General features: G+C 43.3%; 2 protein-coding genes across 2 annotated transcripts in view; both read left to right on the top strand.

The window, feature by feature from the left end:
* Positions 1–26,245, top strand: part of LOC149350010 (Kv channel-interacting protein 4-like) — a 425,036-nt gene that overhangs the window by 394,425 nt on the left and 4,366 nt on the right. Inside the window, exons 4-7 of the mRNA XM_089579016.1 lie at positions 4,475–4,599; positions 7,789–7,932; positions 12,010–12,222; positions 22,071–22,133. Coding sequence (XP_089435142.1) covers positions 4,475–4,599; positions 7,789–7,932; positions 12,010–12,222; positions 22,071–22,133 — 545 coding nt within the window. The remainder of the gene's footprint in view (positions 1–4,474; positions 4,600–7,788; positions 7,933–12,009; positions 12,223–22,070; positions 22,134–26,245) is intronic.
* LOC149350011 (regulator of telomere elongation helicase 1 homolog) lies at positions 140–4,590 on the top strand. The gene is made up of 2 exons (XM_089579015.1): positions 140–3,440; positions 4,475–4,590. The coding sequence occupies exon 1, from the start codon at positions 533–535 to the stop codon at positions 3,437–3,439; it is 2,907 nt and encodes a 968-aa protein (XP_089435141.1). The 5' UTR covers positions 140–532; the 3' UTR covers position 3,440; positions 4,475–4,590.

Below are 26,245 nucleotides of genomic sequence, written 5' to 3'. Positions count from 1 at the left end.
TATTTACAGTTAGCTGTGGCAGTGCAGCTATATTATCCATGATTATAAATTAAAATTAAGATGCATGAATTGTTTTAATTGCTTTTTAATTTTCTAACAGACAAAATGTAGATTTTTTTTTTTCCGCTCTCACCATCATCGTCGGCTTCCTGCATGTGTTCCCGCGCTCGGTTGCGTTGTGACGTTGTGTTCGCGCCTTCCTTACTCCTCTTTTAAAGCCTGCGATTAGTGATTAATTGCTGGTTTTAGGAGTATTTAGTATACTGCTTCCAAGCCGTGTGTTGTTTTGCGCCTCTTGCACTTTCCTACATGGTTCGGTGGTGTGTCAGGTGCCCCGTCAATGTACTGTGCTGGACGATCATTCTGCCGTTTTGTGATTTTCTCGCGCTCCTGTACTCCAGAGAATGAGTGTTTGTTTTTCACTTCGTCTTGTTTTTATACACGGCTGTTCGTGCCGGCAGTGAAACAATGTGGCAAACAGTAGTGCTGCCGTTGATGTGATCAGCATTGGAGTGAACGCAGCTGATTTGCAATGTCGTTGCAGATGTTCAATCTTAGGGGTGTCACGGTTCATTTTCCCCATGAACCTTATGATGTTCAGAAGAAGTATATGGAGAAAGTAATTGAGTGCCTGCAAAGTGGTGTGAACGGCATCCTTGAAAGTCCGACAGGGACAGGGAAAACTTTGTCTCTGTTGTGTTCATCACTTGCCTGGCTCGAAGATCACAAGGCCGCAATGCAGCTAACTGCGGGACTGCACCGATCGCCAGACCCAAACGCGGGATTTTTGTCGCAACTTCAAAGTCTTTTCGATCAGCAGGAGGCAGCAAATCGACCGAGCCCCATATGTCCGAAAATTATCTACAGCTCAAGAACTCATTCTCAGCTTTCGCAGGCCATAAATGAACTGAAAAAGACAAATTACCGATACGTCAAGTCGGTAGTCTTGGGTTCGAGAGATCAGCTTTGCATCAACCCAGATGTCCAGAAACTGCAAGACAATGCTTCAAAGCTAAGAGTTTGTCGGCACAAGGTGACAACTAGGACGTGCCCATTTCACCTGAACTATGATACAAAGATGACAAGGTCAGAGTACCAAGATACCCCTGTAATGGATATTGAGGACTTGGGAAAGCTTGGCAAGAAATTTGTTTGTTGCCCGTATTATGCAGCCAAAACACTGAAAGGAAGAGCTGACATTGTCTTTATGCCCTACAACTACCTTGTGGATGCAAAATCACGCAAGGCTCATGGTGTTGAGCTGGAAGGAAACGTGGTTATATTTGATGAAGCTCACAACATTGAAAGCATGTGTGAAGAAAGCATGTCATTTCAGCTTCAGTCATCTGACCTGGCCTTGTGTATCAAGGAAACAACTCATGCAGCAGACTTGAAGCAGCAGAAAGAGACTGAGGCAGCAGCTGGAATGGAAGGAGTTGATCCAGATTTCACATTGCTTGATATAGCTAAGATCAAGGCTATTTTGCTTTCACTAGAGAAATACGTAGATGAGCTGCTTTTGCAGGTGAATGCAGAATCCACAACAAAACCAGGAAACTTCATGTTCACCATGTTTGAAGAGGCAGGTGTAAGTCGGCATAACAAAGATGAACTTCTGGACCTCCTGGACAAGATTGTTTCCTTTTTGGAGGTTAATGCAGTTGGAGCATTCAGTCCAAGAGGCACAGGTCTGAACCGTTTCGTGAACATTCTCAACAGCCTCTATTCAGTTGAAGGGGATGGCTCATCGGTGGAGGCAATATTCAAGAAGAAGTTTAAAGTTCATATACAAAAGGATGCAAACAAGAAAAAGAAGCCATCCCATGATGTCTGGACGGTGTCGTCAAATGCATCCAAGAAGCTGGATTGGTGTCTGAACTGCTGGTGCTTCTCACCGAGTGTGAGCATGGACAACCTCCTAAAGCAAGGAGTCCGCTGCATTATCCTCACCAGTGGCACGCTTTCACCACTCAGTTCATTTGCAGCCGAACTGGGAATTCCATTCCCTGTGCAACTGGAGAACCCACATGTCATCAAGGAAGAGCAAATCTATGTTTCTGTGCTGAGCAATGGCTACGATGGGCAGCTCTTGAATTGCAGTTATGAAAACAGAAACAATCCAGCCTACTTAGCCTCTCTTGGCAGGACGGTTTGCAACCTCTGCAGGGTCATTCCAGGTGGTGTGCTGCTTTTTTTCCCCTCGTATGCTGTCATGAGGAATTTTGTTGAAACCTGGACCACGAACGGAACCATGACCTCCCTTGCACTTGTCAAGCCCACAGTAATGGAAGTCCAGAGAAACACAGACTTCTCCTCGCTTATTCAAGAGTACTGTGAAAATGTCGATTCACCTGAGAAAAGGGGTTGCCTCCTTATGGCAGTGTGCAGGGGGCGTATGAGTGAGGGCATGGACTTCACAGACCAGTATGCTCGTGCAGCTATCATTGTTGGCTTTCCACTGCCCCCATGCTTTGATCCCCGTGTTCAGCTTAAGAAGCAGTACCTGGATGAATCACCATCCAGGTCTATTTTTTCTGGCAATGACTGGTATGTGCTTCAGGCAACCAGGGCTGTCAATCAAGCAATTGGTCGTGTCATCCGGCACCAGCACGACTTCGGTGCAATCTTGTTTTGTGATAAGCGATACAGTGAGCCAAGGAATCTGAGTCAGTTGTCGAAATGGGTGAAAGAAAAAACCAAGCTACGGTCTAGCTTTAGTGTAGTCCTGAAAGAGTTGGCTGCTTTCTTCAAAGCTGCAGGCGTATCGAATGAGAGCTGTCAAGCCGGAACCAAAATGCATGCTGCGTCAAGAAATGCCTTTGGAATATCTTCAAAGGAGGGCAGATCAGTTCCTAGGAATCTGACCTCTGCACAACATTCAGTGGCTGACAACAATGAAAATGTGATGGAGGCTTACCGCCGGCCCACTGAGGAGCAGTTGACATCCTTTCACAAGGTTGAGCAGGGCCGAAATCTTTTTGATGTCCTGAATAACAGCTCAGCTCTAGGGGCAGTAGACTTTAGTAGCAGTCACAAGGTCAACTTCAGAAACACTGATGACAAGCAAACTAATGAAGGTCATTTACAAAATGCTAAGAGACGGAAACTTTTCGTCCCACTCAAAGGTATTGGGCCTCCCCAGCCATCTTTGCAAGATGGTGCTTCTACGTCCCATGCTTCAGCCTCCAAGTCTTCACAGGACATCTGGAAGTCTATCTTGGCATCACTTAAGAAATCTCTCAATGAAAGCGACTACAACAGTATCTGTAGCAGTATGAAATCGTTTCTCAGAACAAATAACTCTGATGCTCTAGCTGAGTCACTTGCCCTATGTCTTGTGGACGCTCCGAACCGTGATGAGCTGCTTACCTGCTTAGCAAGAGTGGTTACATCATCTAACCGAGAGGACTTTATGGTGAAATGTCGTTCGCACTGGTGAAGTGAGGTCTTTTTGCTATTCATGTAGTGACTGAGAGTGTGTGTCGTTTTTGGAACATTAATATACCTCATGTAGATTGCACTTTGTTGTGAGTTTGTGTCTTGTAACAGGACGCTTTACTGTGTCTAACTGAATGGTATTACTAGACGTAAATGTTTCAAGACGTGAGCTGTGATACTGTGTGTGGGAATGCATATATGTATAGTCCGCTTTTTACTCTGGCATGCATGTGTAGTGCTGCATTGTGGTCAGAGAAGACTCACTGCAAGAAATGTTTGCATGTTGGCGCTTGCTGAAAAAAAAATAAAGTATGATTTTTCTCTTCTTACGGTTGTTTTGCATGATTGCATCCCTGTGAAGCCATAAGACTCAGTTTGTGACCAGAAAGTGTCTTTCAATGAACTGTTCAGTTTCTTAGCTGCTGATGACTTGCAGTTATACAACGGGTACTTGAAAATCTTCTTGGCATTTGTCATTAAGATGGCTGCTTCCGTTAGTCTGCTCATAACATTTTGCAATAAGCCAATGTGTTCATAAGTCTTCTGGGGTGTAGCAGAATTCGAGATCTGCAGAACTCGTCTGTGAGGCTGGGACGAGTTTTTCTGCAACTAAAAAGATTTGGCAAAAACTGTTTGGCCTTCTGCCTACAGTCTGGTAAATGCTTATGGTAATCACTCTCTTCTTAGAATTCTGCTCCACCTTAGAGATATCTTTAAACACATTCGTCTGACATAGAATCTGCATCAAGTTTTCATTTACATTGGCCTTGCCTTGCATTAGCTTGCTTTGGCAACTGCAAGCCATCCCGGTTAGTGAAGTTGGCCGAGCAACAGTGTTGTGAGGGTCTTGGGCTCATGCCTCAAGCTAGGACGAATTTTTCTTGAGCTTTGAAGATTTCAGAAGCTTTTATAGCTTTCTTTTTTAGCTGTATGGCTGCACTCAAGTGAATGTTGATGTTAATTATCCTTTAGTTGCCATTCTGCATTGTGTATCATTACTAATGTGCTCATGTCTTTTCTTTCTGTGATTTTTCAGACAGCGAGATTGATGAATTAGAAGGCCCAACTGTACACTACAAGCCAGAAGCAATTGAAACATTGTGCCAGCTCACCAAATTCAATAAGCGAGAATTGCAACTCATGTACAGAGGCTTTAAGCAGGTAAGAATTGGCAGACACTGATTCTGCAGGCCACCTACCTGTAGTAAAAAAAAAGCTCATATTCTATTAATGCCTTTATGCACACTGGTAAATGTCTCTAAGTATAGTTTTAGCCATATAAGTTAGGTTTTCATCATCACCTTATCATTATATATGATCTCTGTATTCTATCTCTGTTTTATGCCCTATTGTGTCCTTCTAGACTCCTATCCACCGCGGTGGCTCAGTGGTTAGGGTGCTCGGCTAATGAGCCGGAGGACCCGGGCTGTGGTGACTGCGTTTCAGTGGAGGCGGAACACAAAAGGTGCCTGTGTGCTGTGCAATGTCGGCGCACATTAAATAACCTCAGATGATATAAACTAATCTGAAGCCCTCCATTATGGTGCCACTGGTAGCCCATGTGTTGCTTCGGGGCTAACCCCACAATTTGCAATTTACAATTTTTTACTCTCGAGATTCTTCAGGTTTTTTTTTCTTTGCATTTATTTGCTGGCAAAAACTTTGCGGCATTTCTGCATTCTGTCAGAGGACTAAAGAATTAGTTGAGCATTGCAGGGCAAAAGTGAGCTGAAGCAAATCTTTTTGCGTGATGCTATGTTTGCTGGCCCACACTCCCAGATTTAGCATGTTTCACACACCTTCTAGCTCATGACTCTTGTTTACTTTCTGGATTGTCTCTTGAGATATTAAGCTGTACATTACAACATGTAGCATTTCTGTGCTTTGCCTGCACCACATTTTACTTGCATGTGAAAATGCAAGTCTGGGATGTGCAAATGAATCGTCCAATACAATGCATATTGTAGTACATTGAGAACTTGGGGAAGAAGAATAAGCTGCTGTTCATCTTTGTGAATTGTCAAGAGCAGTGCAATATCCGCCAAAGGCTACCATAATAGCATCATGAATGGCACAATTAGCTTGGCTGCCTTTGGCTGATGTAATGCTTAGAATTCAGTGTTATTTCAAACTTTTTGTATGATGTGACATGTTTTCCTTCATCGTAGTTTTTACCCATCTTGCCAGAAATTTCAGAGCACTGCTATGCCATTTGGTAAATGAGATACATTGTTCAGTAAAATCTAAGTGTAATGCACTACATGCTCTTTAATGTTGAACACTGACTCCACGGCTTGTTTTTACTAAGTCATTTCATTGGCACTGTAATGTTGTGAGAAGTGGGCAAGAAGCTTCCTTCTTTTTCCCGAATTTAATGAAAACAAGCGTTATTTATAATGGAATACATATGTATGGCATTACATCAGTTAATGCAGAAGCCTTGCGAGTGAGAATCTACCTAAGAAATTCTGTTCATCATCATGTGATTCTATGAGCCTTACATATGCATGTACCACCTTTGTAGCCATTCTTTCAATGCACGCAGTTGTGGTCTTTGTAATTACACTGTAAAAGATGAACACTACAAACCAAGGAAGCCTGGAGTGGACTGCAAATAAGTAAATGAAGTGAACCTTCGAAACATTTTATAGTGGGTCTCAAAATATATGCATGTCTGAAGTTTTGCAAAAGCTATATATGAAGTGATGCAGTGCCATGGATGCACATGGTGGCGGTCAGATATAATGGTATCCTTCATAATACCGCTGGTGTTTGCTTAACATGCCTCATCTGTATGATTTCCATGTGCAGCCTATGCTGTACACCAGTAGATGAAAGGTCCATAAATTTCAGCACCCTTTAATAGCGAAGCACATGCCAATACAATAGTGGCAGTGTAAATATGGATACTATTTACATCTACGAATAGTGTGCCAGCTGAATTAAATATGTTGTTTGTGTGAGGCGATGTGCCAGTCAGCATTTTATGGTTATGTCTGCTCTCAGAGACACAGACACTGTAAATTTTTGTGCAGTCCTTGCTGGGCAAGTGTACGTGATAATCATTTAGAAGAGCAGAAAGTTGGGCGATTTGGTGTGAGGGAAACACAAGGACGAGAAAAGCAAACACAGCTTATCTGTGTCTTTCTTTTTCTCGTCCTTGTGTTTCCTTCCCCCTTTTTTCAGTCATGCATACATGATGGGCTACATGTGTCACTGCAGTAGCAAGAAAATAACTTCTCTTTTTTGTCTTGCCATTCATGGTGTATTTAACAGTTACTTCAACGATTTAGTGTTGCATAAAATCATTAGTGAGGTTCTTCACATGCCATCTTGAGTTCCTGCATAAGTGCTCTTCATCAGTCCAAATGGCCTTTAAAAACCATTGAGCAGGCATGACATCGATTCCTTTTCAGTGATTGTAACATCATCAGTGTGCATCAGAAGTGTGGATGCAGTAGTACAAAATTGACTATGTTGCACTTTTAATGCGAATCATATTACTAGAGCTACACTACAGCCCGTTGAGCGCGGCGGTGGAGCTACCATTGACCTTTAGCGTGACCACGTGACACCACGTGACAACATGACGTCACAGCAGAGGAGAGATAGGCTGCCGGCTCGCGCGGTCGGCCGCGGCGGTGGAGGCTCCACATCAGAGGCGCGGCGGCTGACCACGTGACAACATGATGTCACAGCAGAGGAGAGATGGTCTGCCGGCTCGCGCGGTCGGCCGCGGTGGTAAAGGCTCCACATCAGAGGCGCTGCAGCTGACCACATGACGCTACAGCAGCGGTATAAAGCTAAGCTTGCCTCGCTCTCCGGGCACTTACGAGGCGGCCAGGTGTTGGGATGCTGCCTAGAAGCTAGAAGCAGGGCTGATTTGAACGAGAAGCGAAAGCTTCAGCGTGCCACAGAGACCGATGAACAGCGGGATGAACGTCTGGCTAAGCGGCGTGCTCAATATGTGGCTCGGCGACAACGTTCTACAACAACTGAAGAACAAAGCGAGGAACTTTACCAAGCCTAGCCATCAATATGCTTCGCATCTGACTAGGCTTAACCTTAGCTAAGCCTCAGCCATTTTTTGTTAGCCTTAGTGTCAAGCAGTTGCATGGCCCTGTTTTGCTTACATGAGTTTTATCTTTCTTTTACCAGTTGAGCAATGACTGCTTGTTTGAGAGGCAGTCTTACTACAGCTGCTAATTTTCTTCTTCTTATGTTTAAAACCTGAAAGTTCCCAATGTTCCCAATGTATCCAGATTAAAAATTGGAAATGAACATGGGTTACAGTTTCTTTGGAGGACTACGCTAATAGTTATGATTGTATGCTCCTTCTTTTCTATGCAGGAATGCCCATCTGGGATGGTCAAAGAGGAGACATTCAAGATAATCTACTCACAGTTCTTCCCACGAGGTGCAGATGCTAGTCAGTATGCTCATTTTGTCTTCAATACCTTCGACCAGGACCACACTGGGGCAATAACATTCACGGTGAGGGTTGTGAACAACCTGCTGCTTTTTTCTGGTGTTTTTTCTGCTTGTTTATTGATGCTACCTACCCTAACAGGGCTTTTTCAGGAGTGCCAACAACATCAGTACTTAAAAGTACTTAAAGAATACATTTTGATGTGCAGTAGTTTGGTGTGAAACAGTAAAACAGTAATGGCTATGATCTGTACATTCAAGATCATAACAGACCAGAATATTTAACAGAAGCACAAGATTGAATACATTGAAAACAAAAGTAACGAACAAAATCTGTAAGCTGAAGCATAGGAAATGCATTCGCGCTGATCTGTTTGCGGTTGATGAGATCAATTATGGCTGTGCACCACTACTTCTCACAGTACATACCACGTGACTGGCAATCACAGTGTCGGCGATGTCAGGGCAGTGCATCACCACTGAGTGCTCGCAGTGCTTACCTCGCAACTGGCAATTGCAGCATCCACAATATGACGGCAGCACTTAGTGCTCGCAGGTACAGTCGCAGCTCCCACGTTCCTATCATCCGCAGTGGCACGGGAAAGTGTTCAGAGCATAGAAAATTCTGCCCAATAGGCTTTGGACAGGGAATTTTACGAATTCATATCATATCGAAATTTGTATCAGTTGTGATCATATCATTGAGATTCTACTGTACTAACTTTTGGCAGTACTATTTGTAGGGTGTGGGTTACTCAAGGATTGTATAAAATGTAGTATTTTGAGTACTTGCCGAATCTGCCTTTCACTTTTCAAAACGTAGTAAAATTTTATTTTTTTTATGAGAGCTCAGTAGAGATATGCTTGACAGTGCATACAGTATAATTAAGCACTTCACATTCTTTTGTGTTTTTTTTATTCATACTGTTAAAACACTCCAACTTTTTTTTGCATGACATTTATTGAGCGGAAAGGGAATTTATTTTATGACCTTTCAAGATATGAATCTCATTTTTCTTAGCCGCTCTTTCTGTAAGCAGAGCAGCACAGAAGTGTAGATGGTGGCATCTGCAGCACAGTGCAACCGTGTCTTTTAGGGTGATTGCAGTGCATTTTTTGCATGTCAGAAGAACAGCTTTGGCGACTGCAAGAGTAGTGCAACTTCTGCTTTTGATGATTTCTTCATAGCTCTTACTTGATAACAAATGCAACACTAAGCAATAGTAGCAGCATAGGAAGTACGTCTTGATACAGTATGCATGCTCACTTTTTTTGCATATTGCTTCTGCAGCAGCAGGTTGTTGAGGAGCATTACCGTACAATTTGCCACCATTACCACCACATTACAAAACAAGAGACAGCGAGTAGTTTGACAAGCTTTACAGTGCAGTGTAAAGTAAGAAAGACATGAATCAAGCTTAAGTCACTGATTGAAACTGTTGTGTTGGCAGCAAAATAAAGTTGTGCGGATAGGCTTGTGCAATGCAGGTAGGTGCAGAGAGCGCAAACAATACGTAGATTTTTCTTACATAGTGCCTATGTAAGATTTTTCCTACATAGTGCTTTCTTTCTAAAGCAGTACCAAATGATTTTTTAAGGCATAAGCTGACGCATCATCTTCCCTGTGCAACAAGCAGCTTTGTTATTATCACAGTTCAGTGGTAATGCTGCAAATAGTCTGGAAATTAATTTCTTTCCGTGGTCATGCTTTGTCCCAAGTTGCTTCTCTTGCTTCATAGTTCAAATAAGCTGTTAACAGTGACGGCACCAAGGGGAGGCAAGGGGTAGCGGCCTCCACCCAAAAATTTTCTAGGCTGCACCAAATGTCAGGCCACACCAAAGCTGAAGAGGCATCTTGCCTGCATAAAATTTAATCACCCCTCCCCCCCCTGCACCTCCCCACTACAAGTTTCCTGGTGCTGTTCCTGGCTGTTAATGTAAGAAAGCGACAAGGAGAAGATGCATGTGAAACAGGACTTGCACTACAGCACGTGGTGGCACCTACCTTTTAATGCGATGGCATTAAAGGCCCCGTTGTCCAGGGCATCCGGTGTCGGTGTCGTCGGCGTCAGCATTGGCGTAGCGAGCGAAAAATAACGTGCATGACTATGGCAGGTGGTGCCCAGAGAGCAACCTAGGAGGCAGGCGGGCGACCCAGGTCACGTGACCTTGCGGCGTCATCACAGCCTGCCCACTAGATAGTAAGCAAACTGCCCACCATGTCAGATGGCTGTTAAATTAATCATTGGCCGCTCGAGAAGAGCAACCTGGGCTGCACAAGGCCCTCCTCTGGCAGCACCTGCCATCGCAGGGCAGTGGCGCATCGCTTAACTGCTGCGCCAGGAGTGGTGTGAGGACTCCCAGGGATCTATGAATGTAAACTAGAAAATGACAATTAAAAATCTCCTGTGCCCCTTGGTTTCTGTGGCTGTTGGCTTCTCTCATATTTATAACGAGCCCCTCATTCCCCTTTCCTTGTGTTCTTAATTACTTAACGAGGGCCTCGGTTCTGGCAGCCTTGATGCCTTAGGAAGCATAAGAGGGTTCTCACACAGCTTCCACCCTCGCCGTTCGATGACGTTCTACGTCACATCAGCGGTAACTCAGGACGTGCTACGTCCGCCACTTAAGAACGTGGGTGGCGCTGGTGAACACTCCCTAGGTTAGGTTATTTGTAGACATAAATACCCCAGAAAGCAGATTTGACAGCCGTCGCCGTAGCTCAGCGGTAGAGCACCGGACGCGTAATTTGGAGGTCGTGGGTTCGGATCCCACCGGCGGCATGTGGTTGTTTTTTCTTCTGCTTTTCTAATCAATTAGCTTTAAGCGGTAACATATTCAGTAATATAAATTGATCAACACCACAAAATAAATAAATGAATTAAAAATCCCCTGTGCCCCTTGGTTTCTGTGGCTGTTGGCTTCTGCTATATTTATAACGAGCCCCTCATTCCCCTTTCCTCCTCTTCTGCATATATGGCAATTAACCCATTACGCTATCACGTCATGCCCTTAAGGCGGAGCTTAAATGTCCCCTCCATTTTGTATCTTTCTGTGCTAGTGTCTGTTTGAAGGTATGAAGCCTTGGCCAGTTTATGCTGACTTTTATTTTAAAAGGAGACAGTAGTTATGGGGTTACGGCAAATAAGATAATGAATTTGGTCACAATTTCTAATTTTTCAATTAATTTCTTTTTCATGATTTCTGGGTCTTCATCTCTCTTGTGGCAAAAAGTTACTGCAAAATATGCAGTAGAAATTTTCTTTATGTGTGGTTTTCAAAAATTGTGCGTGAATCGCACTTCTGATGGTACAGGCTTTTGATCCGGCTTTGCGATGACAGAGCACTGCCATCTTAGTATCAATATATATCGCTACAGAGGTGAGATATAAGAGCTTCTCCTTAATATGCTCATGTACAAGGGCAGGAAATAGAGCATTTCAAAATCCTTCACCACTTGGGTTATTATTACGGAGTAACAACTGAAAAGGCACCTATTAATATAATCATTTCAATTCTGATTGCAATAAATAATCGAACTCAACATGTTAATGGGTTTGGTTTTAATATTTTCCTCATTTAAACAGCTGAAAGTACTAATTGGTGCAAGTAGAGATATTAAAGGGAGTACTCTTATGTTGCCATTATTCTTGCTTGTAATTTTAGTCCATGGACAAACTACACACTGCTGATTCTTTGGAAGCAACAGGCTCGTATAACATTAAGGATAAGTTTTCTTTTTTGTTTTTTAGCCTCAGTGTATACTCAGTACTGTTGATGCACCTTTCATGCGTATTTGCTGTGTTGGATGGAGTAAAAAAAAAATTACTTTTGTGCGCTGGCACGGTAATTTGGAAGTAAACGCAGGCTTTTTGGTTCATCATCAGGCTGCAGAAGTTTGTTGCAAATATTCACACACACACTGTGTGGACCTCTGAATATTTTGCAGAAGCTGGTTAAATATAGTAAGCAGCGTGGAAATGGCTGCAACCATGGTTGCAGTTTGCCTTTCTACCTGCACAGACAAAAAGCCTTGCCCTAATTATGTTGTTCAAAAAAGGGGCTGAGTGCATCGTACAGTAATTTGTCAGATGTATCTTGAAAAACGTATGACTTTATTGTTTCACGTTTTGGAATTTGCAGGACTTTGTTATTGGACTGTCCGTGCTTTCCCGGGGTTCACTTCAAGAGAAACTCCGGTGGACATTCAACCTCTACGACATCAATGGCGATGGCTACATCACCAAAGATGAGCTTGCTCGGATTGTTAAGGCTGTCTACGACCTCATGGGAAAGGCTGTGGAACCCATGGTGGAAGAGAACACAACGAGGGAACACGTCGAAAGGGTGTTTCAGGCAAGACATTTCTGAGCCTTTTACTTCAACTCAAAATTTCCTTGCAGCTTATGGAATGCTATAATTTTATTGAGCAAGTTGAAAAAATATTGCTTATGCGTACCCGTATTGAGACTGAGCTTTACTGCATTTATTTGCTTTCAAAAATGGTTACTGTAAGCTGGATTGAGTTGTCATGGTGTCCGTACAGGAGTGTATACTGTGCAAGTCTTATCACGTAGGAGGCTTGTTTTGGTTTGTGTTATACTTGAGCAGCCTTCAGCAAGTCCTGAAACAGATGGCCAGAAGTCGATAGTTTGACGGCAACTCATCTGGTCAGCAATAGGAATGATGGTGAGAAAACAAAAACACCAACCATAAATGAAAAATTAAAATCTTGATTATGTTTCAGCCCCCACAAAGGGACCTTGTTCACAATCAATCCCAATCCCACACGGTGGCGTTGTTCATGGGAGCATTGTAAACAAGACTCCTGTATGTAAACTAAAACATCGTCAAGCTATCAATTATTTCCTTTTTTGGTTAGCGTCACTGCTTTCTTATCTCCCAGGCTTTATTTAAACTACTCTGTGAAAACACCTTTTTACAAAGTGGCCGATACATGAGCAGTGTAGCAGCAAGTAAGAATGGAGGTATGCATACCTAAGACTTCTACAGACAACATTTAAGAATGAAGGTATGCATACCTATGACTTCTACAGACAACATTTTTAAGTAGTATTTACATGGGGGAACACGGCGGGCTAGGATGTGCATGACATCACTGATCAGCAGGACTCTCCCTCCTCTGTGTCCATTCACGTGGGCAGGAAGGAGCCGAGTCAGACATCACTCTTACCAGATGATCCACCGGATAAAACTAGATGCCAACAGAGCATCCCGCAGAGCGCAAGGTGTGAACTTGCCAGACACAGTGGAAAAAATGCTGCTAACAAGGAGGGTTGGGAGAGAGGATTGTTTCAACTGGCTAAATAAACAGTCCCCTCCCCTCCACTGAAGCCTACATCACAGCGCCACCTCTGAAAGACGTGGCGTTTCAGGCACATGATGCGTACTAACCCTTGCCTGAGGAGGGATACATTGCTCATGTGATTGCCACATTAAGAGTGGTGCACTGCTATAAGATATCATGGCTCCGTGAAGTGCAAACCATAACTATTCTTAAAGATAAAGGGCAGGGCCTCTAGGAGCACCAAACACACCTGGAACTGTATGGAACAGCACACTCCCATAGCACTGCTGCAGGCTGCATGAGTTACACATTTATAACAGCTTGTAAGCCTTGAGACCCAGTATAGAGCTCTTATTATGCGAAGCACATTAACGTAGGTTTCGGGCCTTCGCGCGACGCCCGGCGGTGGCCACCATTGACCTTCAAGTGACCTTCAAGTAGATCACGTGATGACGTCACACCGGCTGCAGATGGGGCCTCATATCGCGCCGTCGGTCGCCTCCGGGCGGTGGCCACCTTGAAGTGAGATCACATGATGTGACGTCACGTGATGACGTCACACCGGCTGCAGATGGGGCCTCATATCGCGTCGTCGGACGTCACCCGGCGGAGGCCTCCACGCTTCGGTTCGCACTGTCGCGCGTGACGCGGCAGCGGCGCCACCATCGCTGCATCACGTGATATGTGACGTCACGCCAGGGATGAGGCGGCGCGCGCCCGCCGTCGCGTCAGTCTCTGTGCCCGCAACCACGCCAGCGTCTTTGCGCCGGGCGTGTATGCGGTCAAGATGCCTCCAAACGCTAAGGACATGCTTCACATCCACTGGGCTTAACCTTGATAAGCCTCCAATTTTTTTTTTTTTTTTTTTTTTGTCCAGCCAACCCTCTAACATATTTCTTGCTTTGCCTGAATTGCTGAAACAGTGGCACATTGTCTGAGGGGACATGTGGGGACAAGTATTGCTTCCTCTTGCGCATGACCGTTTGCACATGCACGTGAGCTGACATAAAAACTGACACCTAAATTAGAGCTGTTAAATTGACTTAACTGCGCTCCTAGTGAAGTATGCAAAGAAAAATTGTTTACACAAAAGGAAGACGGAAACTTGGTGGTAGCAGTAGTGACGCACACACTTAGCAGTTCTCACAACCAGAATGACTGCAGCTCTTGGCCACTTTATTTTTGTACAGGTGTGCACACTTGTGAAAAGGTAGCAATAATAAATTGGGGAGAAGCAAATGCACTTAATTATTCACAAGCAAAATTAATTGCCGATTTTCTTTGTTGATTACTGTGTGTTTGTTCCTGAACTATAATGAAACAAACCTCGCTTTCGCGTGCGCCACTGTATTTATCACTTGAAGGAATGTTGACAGATTATATTTTGTAGCTGTGTAGTTTGCTATACTACTATTAATGTGAAAAAGCTAAATATTCCATTTTTTTATAGCAGGGTAATTTAATTGTCACTCGTGAGTAGTACGATCAGTCTGCTAACAAGGCACAGAAATGAACCCTCTGACGGAAGTGGTCGCTCATTGCAAGTGCTCAGCAAATGCATGCTGTTTTTCGTGCAAGCCGTTGAGATTATACCAGAAAGGCATATCGCTGAAACAGTGCCCAACTGACCAGTGCTAAGCATTTCTTTTTGATGTTTGCCTGACTTATGGTGGCTTTCTAGGCGCAATACCTAATGTACCGCCTGGAAAGGCTGCTCCAGTCCGGTCTGGTCTGTTCCATCTCATGCACAAACAGAACGATTAAAATCCTGCAACATTACCAAGCAGTAACAATAGCCAAGAAAGCTGTGTAAAGTTTGTGAAACTGAGCATGGCGCGTAAAACACTTGCGGGGCAGCATGACAATGTGCGATGGCTACAGGCACCATAGCTCCAAAGTTCAGGCTTGTTGGGCCACCATGAAGTTATACTACAAAACACTCACAAGCGATGTTACATCGCAAGAAAGAGTACAGTGCTCACAAATGCGAATGCAATAAGACATCCGATTGAGATCGAGCGGCCATGGCAATAAACAGTGCAGCCAGCCTGGCAGATTGTCAGCAGTACATAGTAAAGAGCGTCCATCAATAATTTTAAAGTGACAGGCTGCATTTAGGTGTAACTTAATTGTGGTGCCACAGTCAGTTCCATGATAGGCGAAGGTATACGGTCTTGTTTGGTGCATTCTTTTAAGCCGTCACCTGCTTCCCAATATAACGAACTCGTTGTTAGAAGCATGCAGAAGCAGTCAGCCACTCACAACTCGGCTCTGCATCCCCCTGCTCGGCTTCTCACATCAACTTTTCTTTTTTTTCTTTTAGAGTGCACTTACATGGAAAGGCAGATGATCTGTCACGTTTCCAATCAGTGCGCCTGTTTTGCGTCTTGCAATCTATAACGAGGCGACTACGCGTGAAAACAGTCACTGAATGTGGGGGGAGGCAGAAATACAAGAAAGGCAACAAACACTTTAGCATGCAAACTTTTATTTTTCTTGTCAAACAGCAATGATCTACCGCTGTCAAGCAAAGGCACTCAAAGGTTGCAGGAGTACTTTCCTGAGGGGTTCTAAAAGTTTTTCAAGTAACCAGCTACGCAGAAGTGCATTCCTTTACATCACTGAAGGCCTGCATGAAAACAGATTCGTGACTAATCAATATCCCATATGATGTAAGCTATCGAAACACAAGCGCCTCGTGGAAGCACATAGAAAGGACGGGGAAAGTGGCAGACGTGGCCCGCCAATGCTTCCGGGCTTGCCAGCAGGCGGCGCAGCCATCGTCATGCACATGGCATACACCTGGCTCCATTTATCTATTAGTAGACGAAGAGCTTATAAACAAGTTTTTCTTGCTTACCATGAATTTTCTCTTGATTTTGTGACTTCAGTACCACTTGTGAGGCCACCTCTTTGTCTATTTGTGGCTCGATAGATGCTTTTAAAGAATGAATAAGAAAAAGAACAAGGCCAAAGCATGTTAGCACATAGAGAATGTACCCTCAGTGTGATTGCAGGTGCTGTTGTTTGGCTGGCACATAATGGCAACATGGCATATGTTGATTTGTTGGAAACTTGCTCCTTTATGTTCCAGCACAGACAAAAATAGAATTATAACAAATTATACATTAAGAATCTTAACACTGACACACATATTTGTGTTGTGAGCCTTCAGACACAATTTCAATTTGTTATAGGCCTGGCCCTCTCCCGATTTGTATCATGCTGCAAACTGTCCTGCTCTCCTTCATGGCAAGAATGAAGTACTGTCTGCCAAAAGTAATCAGGCAACAGGGTTAGCTTCTCAGCCGTATACTGGTGCCCTTTGGCACCCCTAAAAACCAAAAGGTCTTGAAAGGTCAGGACATGGGTTCTCCTTACCTTTCACAGATTTAGAGCTTAAGGTGTGCCACAAGTGTTCTATGACACGACTAAGATACAAACCCTGTTGCTTGGTTACTTTGTACGAAGACTATACATTTAGGCCCGTTTCTTTTCATGTCTTATATTTTCCAAAATTTGAGATGCATGGGCCCGGGGCTCGAAATCAGGTAGAAATCAGGATTTTCATGGAAGTGTTCTGGAATTCATTTTTTTCTTAGGTTATTTTTGCAGTGAACTGACCATGTGCTGCCATTTTGAGTGGGATGCTAAATATTTTAATAACACAAACAAATTATGCTAGGTTGCTGTAACGAAGCATTCCCTAAGAATGTTTGCTCTTTTTGTTCTCTTCCTAGTCATTTTTGTCTCTTTCTTATGATCGTTTTTTGTGAATTTTGTGTGCCTCTTTTCGACCTTCTCGGCATGTGTGTACTCTGTTGAAGCATCCTTCTAACGTATCCTTCGAATGCTACAGCTGTCAATGAAAACAGCCTAAAAATAGTATTGGCAGTGGGTAGCACTTAATTCAGTTATCCCAACTTGAGTTCTGTAGGTTTCATTTCAATGAGTAGTGCTTGACTTCCCTTGGAAGCTAAGCCATTGCCATTAGTAACAAGTGCTAGAAAAGGTTAAAACAGGATAATAGTGGTTAATTTGCCAGTAATTAATAGCAGAGGCATTTCTCATGTATGTTTAGAATATTTGTTGGTTTCTGTACAGTGCTCCTCAGTTAATTTGTTTGCAGTAGAAATGCACATTTGGGAAGCCAGTTTTCAGAAAGACATTTGCTTTAACCTGATGTGTATAAAACTAATTCAGAGGAGCACAAGTTTGAAAAAAATTGGGTTTTATGTGATAATGAGAGGGAGGAGGGGTCCCTGAATTTATCTTGTTTAAGTCCCAAGCATCTGGAACAATAATTTTCAGCATTTGTCTTTTCGCCAGGGGTGTGCGAATTTTCGAATACAAATAAAATGCAAATATGAATAAAAAATGGCTTTGAATATGGAATCAAATATCGAATATCTGTTGAGTAAGAAAAAATATTACAGAAGAAGATAAACAGGGAAGGAAACGTTGCCTCCCCCCCCCCCTTTTTTTTTCAAAATAGTGTATGCATGGTCTTTGCAACTGAATGAACAAAACTAGACCAACTCAGCACTATATAAAAAGAAACATGAATGATGTCCACAGAAATTTATACTATACTTGATTTGACAGCAATATGCAACCTGTAATGTGGCATGCAAAATGAAATCCATGAATTAACACTTGACTGGCAATTAAAAACAACATGATAGCTAGTAAAACCATTTTAATTTGGATTTCAATAAACCGGAAGCCCAGGTTATCTAATGGTAGAGTTATAAAATTCCCCGCGGCCCCGAAAAAAGAAAATGCAGAAATGCAGTGAAGCCTTATGAGGAGGCTCTATCGCACAGACACCGAAAAGCCCACGACGAGCATGCAGTTTTGGCGGGCTGGAAGAACAGTGCCGACGTAAGCGATAGAAATGACTAGCAACACGCCAGTGGGCGTCCGAAACCAGTGCGGAGCTGGGTTCGGACGACCGGCGAATGCCCAGGCCAGCAGCTGCCATCGCTGCGGGCCAGCGACAAAGCTCAGAAGCCGAAACTATGCGGCCAGGCGTAGTTTCGGGGGCCCACCGCTTGTCATCACGCCTTCCATTATGTACACTTAAGACGTGCACGGGTTACAATACGCCATGCAATAGGCAGGATTTATACATGATCACTTGCCCTGCTGTGTCACCTCGACTCGCCCCTTCAAGAGCCGCATGCAAAATTTCGCTAGTGGGCTTTCCCGCTTATCATAGTTGACCAAAACGAGACAGCGGAGCTTACTCTAGGAGAGTTATGAAGGCTACAGGACACATGTCATGGGTGTAGGCGTAAAGTATGTAACACATCATAACCGCTGAGCCACCGCGGCGGCTCAGCGGTTATGGTGCTCGGCTGCTGACCCGAAAGACGCGGGTTCGATCCCGGCTGCGGCAGTTGAATTTCTTTGGAGGAGAAATTCTAGAGGCCCGTGTACTGTGCGATGTCAGTGCACGTTGAAGAACCCCAAGTGGTCGAAATTTCCGGAGCCCTCCACTACGGCGTCTCTCATAGCCTTAGTCGCTTTGGGACGTTAAACCCCATAAACCAAACCAAACCACCAAAGAAAAAAACTGCAGAGCACTGCAGTCTGCCACATTGGAGAAATGCGAAAGAATTTGCATTTGAACGGCAGCATTTCTTTTTTTTTTGTGAGTCATCGTTGTCATGTAACACTTGTCACATGACCCTTGGAGTACATCTGCATCTTTTTTGCAAGTCATTGTTTTCACATGGCACTTATCACGTGATCCTTGGATGACATCAGCAACTTTGTTTTGCAACTCATTATTGTCTAACGTCAGTACACATCCCCAACACACTTTACTGTCACACACACTACAACGCGTTCACTTCGTGCCCCTCTAACATGCTTGAACCAACGACCCTTCGTGGCGTATGCATTGCATACCCACCTGGCACATAGAGGGCCTAGGTTCGAACCGCAATGCCGGCAAATTTCTTTTTTCGAATGGTCATTTTCGTGCAGACACACTCTGATGGTGCGGTCTGCCGACACGCTCTGCTTACAGCTCTTTTCACATTACTCGTGAGACAAAAAATGCTTTCGCATTAAAAACAGCGCGTCTCCTCGTGATTGTTCTAGGTAGGTGGTTGGCCATCTTGTTCACCTCAGGTGGCATCTGTGGGAAAGTCTACTCATGGAAATTCGCACAAAGTCAGGCCTAGCAGCAGCCGAATGCGATCGGTCTACGCGATAAATGCCGGAGAAGAAAGCGAAAAGGACACATTTGTATTGTTTTCCTGCTGCTTTAAACTCAGTGATCTTATATTTGCCCAGATATTGTGGTCTTGCCATGGTCGAATTAATGAAAGTCAGAGCAGTATACGATCGCTTCCAAATCTTCGACAATTTTCAAATATTCGGAAATTCTTGAATACGAATATAAACCAAATATCAAACATATTCGATTCATATTCGAAATTTCGAATATTCGCCACTTATACTTTTGGCTTTAGCAGCCTTGAAAAAATTTGCAGCTTCGCACACCCTTCATGTCAATATCAATTGAAAAGTTTTACATTCAAATGAACCTTGTTAAGCCAATCACTGAGGAATGGCAGTCAGGTAGCCAGTAAGAATGGTTCATCGAAGTAATTTTATGCCTTCTGCACATTGGACATACACATATCACAGATAACTTCATACTTTGAAGCAAGACAAACCTATATGTGAAGCATATAGAGACAAGATTACAATCAACCACATCTTATTTTTTTGTGCTAAGAAAAAAACATTTAACTCAGTTTTATGATGAATACATCCCATCCCACCTTAGCTTGCTACTAGGAGAAAATGCTTTTTTGAATTTTCATATGTTTGCACATTTTTATAAGAAGGAAACCTTCTAAACAAACTCTTGACTTTTTCAAGTGCATTATTTTTTTCGATACAAAAACAAACACTTAACCTTGTGTTCTAGACTTTTTAAAAAGTGCATTAGTTTTTTCGATACAAAAATGAACACTTAACCTTGTGTTCAACACATGGTGGCCATAGTTCCTTATGCTCCATAAAACCCACCACAACACATTCAAATAAAAGTCTGCAATGTCCTCTTTCCCAGGAGCACATTAATTTTCGGTAGAGTCCTCACCTGCAGGGAATGCACATCTCTGCATGTTGTCTAGGGAGGATGGGGGTGGTTGCTTGGGCTTATCCTCCTTACAACCTGTACCTCACATAACCACACTTCTGTTTCCCATGATCAAGGAAGACTGCTGGGGTGTGCATTTTTTGTCTCAAGATGACAGATTGTAGTGCATCATTGGGGTCGTCAGCATCCACCCTCAGTTCTTCTGAGACACCATACAGGGGCTAGCGCAGATCAGTGGAAGCGCACTTCTTAATATGGGGACTATTTCAATAAAATTCAGAGGGGCACTTTGCTGACCTAAAGTGCGGTGAGGCGAAAGCCTTAAGCGCGGGGTTGCTGCTTGTGTCACTGATGTGGTGTTGAGATGTTAAGCTTCGCCTCTAAGAGTGAAACGCGACAGCGTCTTGCAATGCTGCCAGGGAGTCCACAGAACGCCATCGCCCGTTCGGTTCTGCGCCTTGCTCGTCGGTAAATTTTTTTTTTTTTTGAGGAAAGGAAATGTATCTGTCTCGCGTACCTCGGTGGACACCTGAACCTCGCCGTAACGGGAAGGGAGGAAGATGGGAGTGAACGAAGACACCGTATTCACTAGACGTGCCTTTGTTCATTCCAAACCATCCAGCTGGCATGGCGGAGCGGTTAGCGTGCTCGTCTCGCACTCCGGAGACCCTGGTTCGATTCCCCAACACGACCAATTTCTTACACGGTTTTACTTATTTATCTGGCCTGACTAGAAAGGTTAATTAGGTTAATTGAGTAATTAACCAATTAACTGAGCTCATTCCCTCATACTTGGAGCATCACTATACGATCCCTTTAATTGGTTGCATGGTTACTAGCCAAACTACAATTGGCCCCGTTTGAAGTTTGCACACTGTGACGTCACTACCGTTTCGACCAATTGAAAAGCATGACATTTCTGTCAACAACTCCTGCTTACAACGATGAGGCATTAAAGGCTTCCGCCTTAAAAAGTAATGCGATCCTAGACAAACAGGAAATTCCGTGCTTTCGTTTGAATGTAATGTCTTTCAATTTCATCACTTGACAAAATGGTTACAAGAAGGCAAAACTTTCTGAACACTCCTCATTCTTCCTTTACAAAAGCAGCAGTGGGAAAGTGGATCTTTTTTTAATGCATGAAATGTATTTATACGGTCACATGTGGATTTTCCATGTCTGGTCTGCTGCCCTCTGGTTTCGCTCTGTCCGGCCTCCCATGTTCACTCATTTTTTTCCATCCATCCATCCGTCCATGTGGTTGCACATGTGCAAAAGTCATTAAGCTCTGGTCTGCACCTATGCTTATCCTGTGCACCAGTGTGGGCACAGAACAACGAGCCAACGTCCCTATAATATAGCTAGCACTGTAATACATGGCCTTCACTGGGTGTCCACCCCACCAATACTGGTCTCAGATCGCCTGAATAACAGAGCAGCACCCATGTATTTAACAAGTGTAGGTTATAGCCTTGAAAAATACATGGGCCTCTATGGGAGTTCCATTAAGAGAAGTGCAAGAAGAAGGTGCTTAGTGCAAATAGGAACATGCTACTACTGCACTTCATGCATTAGGGTAATCAATGCGTAGCAGGGATTAGTCTACAAGATCCTTTTCTTTCTTGTCCAAAATTCTAATGACACTTGCTCTCATTTTCGTTCTGTGCCTCCTGCAAGTGTAGCAAGTGGCAGCCAAGAGTACTGTTAGGTCTTTTTTTTGCCTTTTAATTCTAGTGCGCCTTTCTCATCTTTTTCTTCACTTCATTTTTTCAGAAGCTCGACCTGAATAAGGATGGAGTTGTCACAATTGACGAATTTATGGATTCTTGTACAAAGGTAAGGATGCATGCTTTCAGCTCACTGATTTTGTTTTAGGAGAAAATGCATTCATCTAGTTGGGCTGTTCTTTTGTTTGGCTTTATCATGTTTTCTTAAATATCGTATGTTGTATTAATTTGCCTTATGCAAAGTACCAGGCACTGAAAGAATGCAGAATATGGTAATCTGCTTGTGTATAAAATGGTAATTTATAGTTAGCCATGTATACCGTAAAGTTCCAAGAGAATGCCCACCCAAACTATGGAGAGATCAAGGAAAATATATGCACTGGGCAAACTTTCAGGTAAAGCAATAAAAGCTGCAAGAAAGTGGCCAGATTAACACATCAGCAGTACATCCGTATTTATTTTCTCACTCATCATTGCTGAACCCATCGAAAGGCGCCTCACTGCAGTACCAAAAAGGAGCTGCAGTGCTTTGTCCACTATGCTCTCCTGAGCTTCAGATCCTATCACCAGTTTGCGGCTTACAGAGGCCAGGCGAGAGTTGAATGCCCTGTCTTCGCAGCATCTGGGGATGCCGCACTGCTTAAAGCATGCCAGGACTGTATATCCTCTGAAAGAGCTGCTCAAGCCTTAGACTCAAAGCTTATAACATCCTGGAATGACAGCTTCTTAAGGTTCCTTCCCGCAAGAACGAGTTATCGTGCCAGTAAACTTTCCTTCCCTTTATAAGAAGACCAGTGTCCCCCTCCACCATGCCACTGAAATTGAGCAAGTAGTAGGGGTGGTGGTGCCAACCCTTTTCTTCAAAATAAGTCGCCGGAAGTGTTTGCAGACGGGTCGTCTGGAGCCGTTAGAAATTTTCGCGAAGGGAGCTTCCCAGGCTTCTGAAGGCGTCAAAGCTAGCGTGATTTTTAGGGGGTGGGTGATGGTTGGGGTGTTTTAGTAAATTAAATATTTCGGGTGGGGGTGATATTTTGGGTGGGGGCATTCTCTCGGAACTTTGCGGTAATTACTTGCTTTCAGTGCCATATTACATATGTACAAAGATCTTATGCAGTGGGTACGCTTGTCACTTTTTCTGAAGAGAATGCTTCTGTTTTGAAAATACAGCTTATAAGTTCAAGTGACGTTTCTGTGAAAAGCTGTGCAGTGCAGCACTTCTCCACTTAATAGCTCGTGCTTCAAAGGTGGCATGGCTTTCATAAATACTCCATCACTTGTTTGCTGAACAGTGCAGGGCATTGTAACAGCCTTCACTTTTGTCTTTTTCTTTGTGCTTCCTTGATCAAGCACATTGCTTTGTCCTTGTAATTGGTGACAGCAGGTGTTTTCATTCTTGCCGAGTTGTTGTTCGGCCAGTTAAGTATTGCCAGAAGCAAGCCCTTTATTTTTCTCGAAATATTTCTCTGTTCATTTAGATTTCTTATACTTTTGTGAATGCAACTTGCCATCTAAACTGGTAGAAAATTACTTAGCTTCTGGGAAAGTCAGTATCATTATTACAGAGGTCTGTAGGCACCAAGAAAGTGGGTTTACTCATTAAAGGAATTTTATAGGGGCAAATTTAAATGGAACAAGGGTTTGGTGGATGGTTTCCCACCCTCAGTTTTGTGTGAAAACCATTTTTAAAGAAAATCGACAACGAAACTTAAAGAAATGCATTGCGCCAATATTGCCACGCTCCCCCCAGTCGGCACCCTCCTGGAACAGTTCAGTTCTCGATTTTTCATTTGCATCACTATTTGAAGATGTATTAGAATATATATAATCAGAAAATTGCAGTTTCTTGCTGAGGCTAATTGCAGATGCCACTTCTATCAAATCTTTTATTTGATATAACATTTAAAAATTTGTTATTCCTTTCTGTTGGACACACCAATTGTCAGAAAATATTTTTCATACATATCCAGCATTGGTTAAGGTAGGGGTGCGCGAATATTGAAATTTTTTAATATTAATCAAATACGAATACAAAGAAAATATGCCTTCGAATATCGAATCTGTTCAGTATAAAAATAATTTAGAAAAAGATAAGTAGTCAAATGTTTTTTTTTTGTTTTGTTTTGTTTTCAAAACAAGGTATGATCTTTGGAACCACAATAAACGAATTAGACCGACTCAGTGCCAGACAAAAAAAACGACATGCACAGAAATGTGTACTGTTTGATTAGACAGCACAACAGGATGCAACTGCACTGTGGTCATGCAGAATGAGTAATAAAATGAAATCCATGAATGACACATGACTGGCGACTAAAAATAGCATGCTGAGTAGTAAAACCTTATTAATGCGAACTTCACGGGACTGGAAGAAATGTCCCAGTTATCCGAAGGTCAAGTTATAAAATGCCTCCCACCCACGAAGAAAACAAATGCCGAAAACTCGAAGATGCAGTGAAGCCTTGTGTGGAGACTAAATCACACAAGCAGCGAAAAGCTGGTAACGAGCGCGCAGTTTCAGCGTGCTCGAAGAACAACGAAGACGTAAGTGCTAGGAGCCACATTGGTGTCGGAACAGCCAGACTGCTTCTAAAAATCACCAGAAATAACCAGTGACGCTGCAGCCAGTGTCTGAAAGCGGCGTGCAGATGGGTTCAGACAGTTGGTGTTTGCACGGCCTACAGCCGCCGTTGCCGCCGGCTGGTGGCGAAGCTCAGAAAGCGAAATGGGCGGCCAGTCTCTTTTTTTGGCTTGGCGACATAGGGGCTCTTCTATCGTCATCATGCCTGCAGTTACACGTACGTCAAAGGGGCATGGGTTGCAATGCGGAATTTTTACAAGATAGTAGCTTGCCTTGCTAGTGACACCTTGACTCGGCCCCCCTTTGGGAGTCCCATGCGAAATTCCACAAGTGGGCTTTTCTGCATATCAAAAGTGACCAAAATGAGGTGGTGGAGTTCATTCTAGAAGATTTGTGAAGGCGACAGAACAAGTGCCGTGGATGTAAACGTTATGTATATAACACATTATGGAAAGGTCAGGCAAGCTAGAAAAAAAACTGCACACTTTCATATCGATTGTTCGAAGCGGGGATCGGCTGTATTGTTTTCATCAAGTGTGGAATTTCGTACACGAGATCCAAGCCTTTTAGCATCCGAATGTGACTGGTCCATGTGATAAATGATGGAGAAAAAAGCAAAGAGAATGCCCTTTGTACTGTTTTCCTTACACTTTATAATTTGGATAATCCTTGGATAATATGCCCATATATTGTAGTTCCGCCACAGTTGGATTCATTAAAGTCTGTGCGGTATTGGACCGCTGCTGCATATTCTATAATTTTCTAATCTTCGAAAATTCTCGAGCATCTGTTTTTTTAATCAAATATGAACAAAATAGCAAACGTATTCAATTCATATTCGAAATTTCGAATATTCACGCACCACTGGTGTAATGGCTTTGCAGCTTTGCCAGCCAGGAAACAGCAGACTTATTGTTACATATTTCACACCTCAAAATATCAAAAAATGGCACTAATTGGTGGGTGCTACCAGTACTAATCTAAGGAGCGAAATTCTAGCCCTACCGTGAGTTACCTGCATTCAGGTCAGTTCGCACTTACTTCTTCCATAGTGAACCAATCATAAAAAATAGTCTGTACACTTGCAGCAGTGTGTTGTGAGAGCATCATGGGCATTGTCCATCCAGCAGTTATGGCAAGTATGTTGTGAAAATTATAGGATGCAAGCAATAGCCAAGCCTGCATTTTCAGAGTTGTGTCTGTTTTCGCTAAAAATGCACATAACTGCCAGCAAAGTCTCATAAAATTTATTCCTGAGCAGTGAGCCTATTCTTTTTGACCAAGACAACCTGAAACTTGACATGCCAGTATGGTCTTTGGCATTCCCTGGTGCCACATAGACACTCATTGCTCACCTGTTGCAACATTGGTTCCTGGGATGGAACACTAGATACATGTAGGAAGTATGACTGTGGTCCTGGAGATATTCCGTCAATAACTATTTGGCCACTTGGCCAATTCAGGGACACCCCTTGATGTCAGCACGGAACTTTGTGGAATTTGCCTTGGATGTTATCGAATCAAATGTACAGTATTCACGGATTGAAATAGGACACTCGGGGTGCTTGGCCACGTGCCTCAAGTGTCCTATTTCAATCTGTGAGTACTGTACAGTCTGAGAAAACAAATTGGGGTGAGAAAAA

Source organism: Amblyomma mixtum, chromosome 3 (assembly GCF_055824585.1).
Source record: "Amblyomma mixtum isolate Tamu chromosome 3, ASM5582458v1, whole genome shotgun sequence".
Lineage (NCBI taxonomy): Eukaryota > Metazoa > Arthropoda > Arachnida > Ixodida > Ixodidae > Amblyomma > Amblyomma mixtum.
The sequence above is the reverse complement of the archived record's forward strand: the minus strand, read 5'-3'. Positions and strand labels throughout refer to the sequence as shown.

Bases quoted from the DNA above. Each gene is read 5' to 3' on its own strand.
- LOC149350011 (XM_089579015.1), top strand. From the start codon at position 533: ATGTCGTTGCAGATGTTCAATCTTAGGGGTGTCACGGTTCATTTTCCC.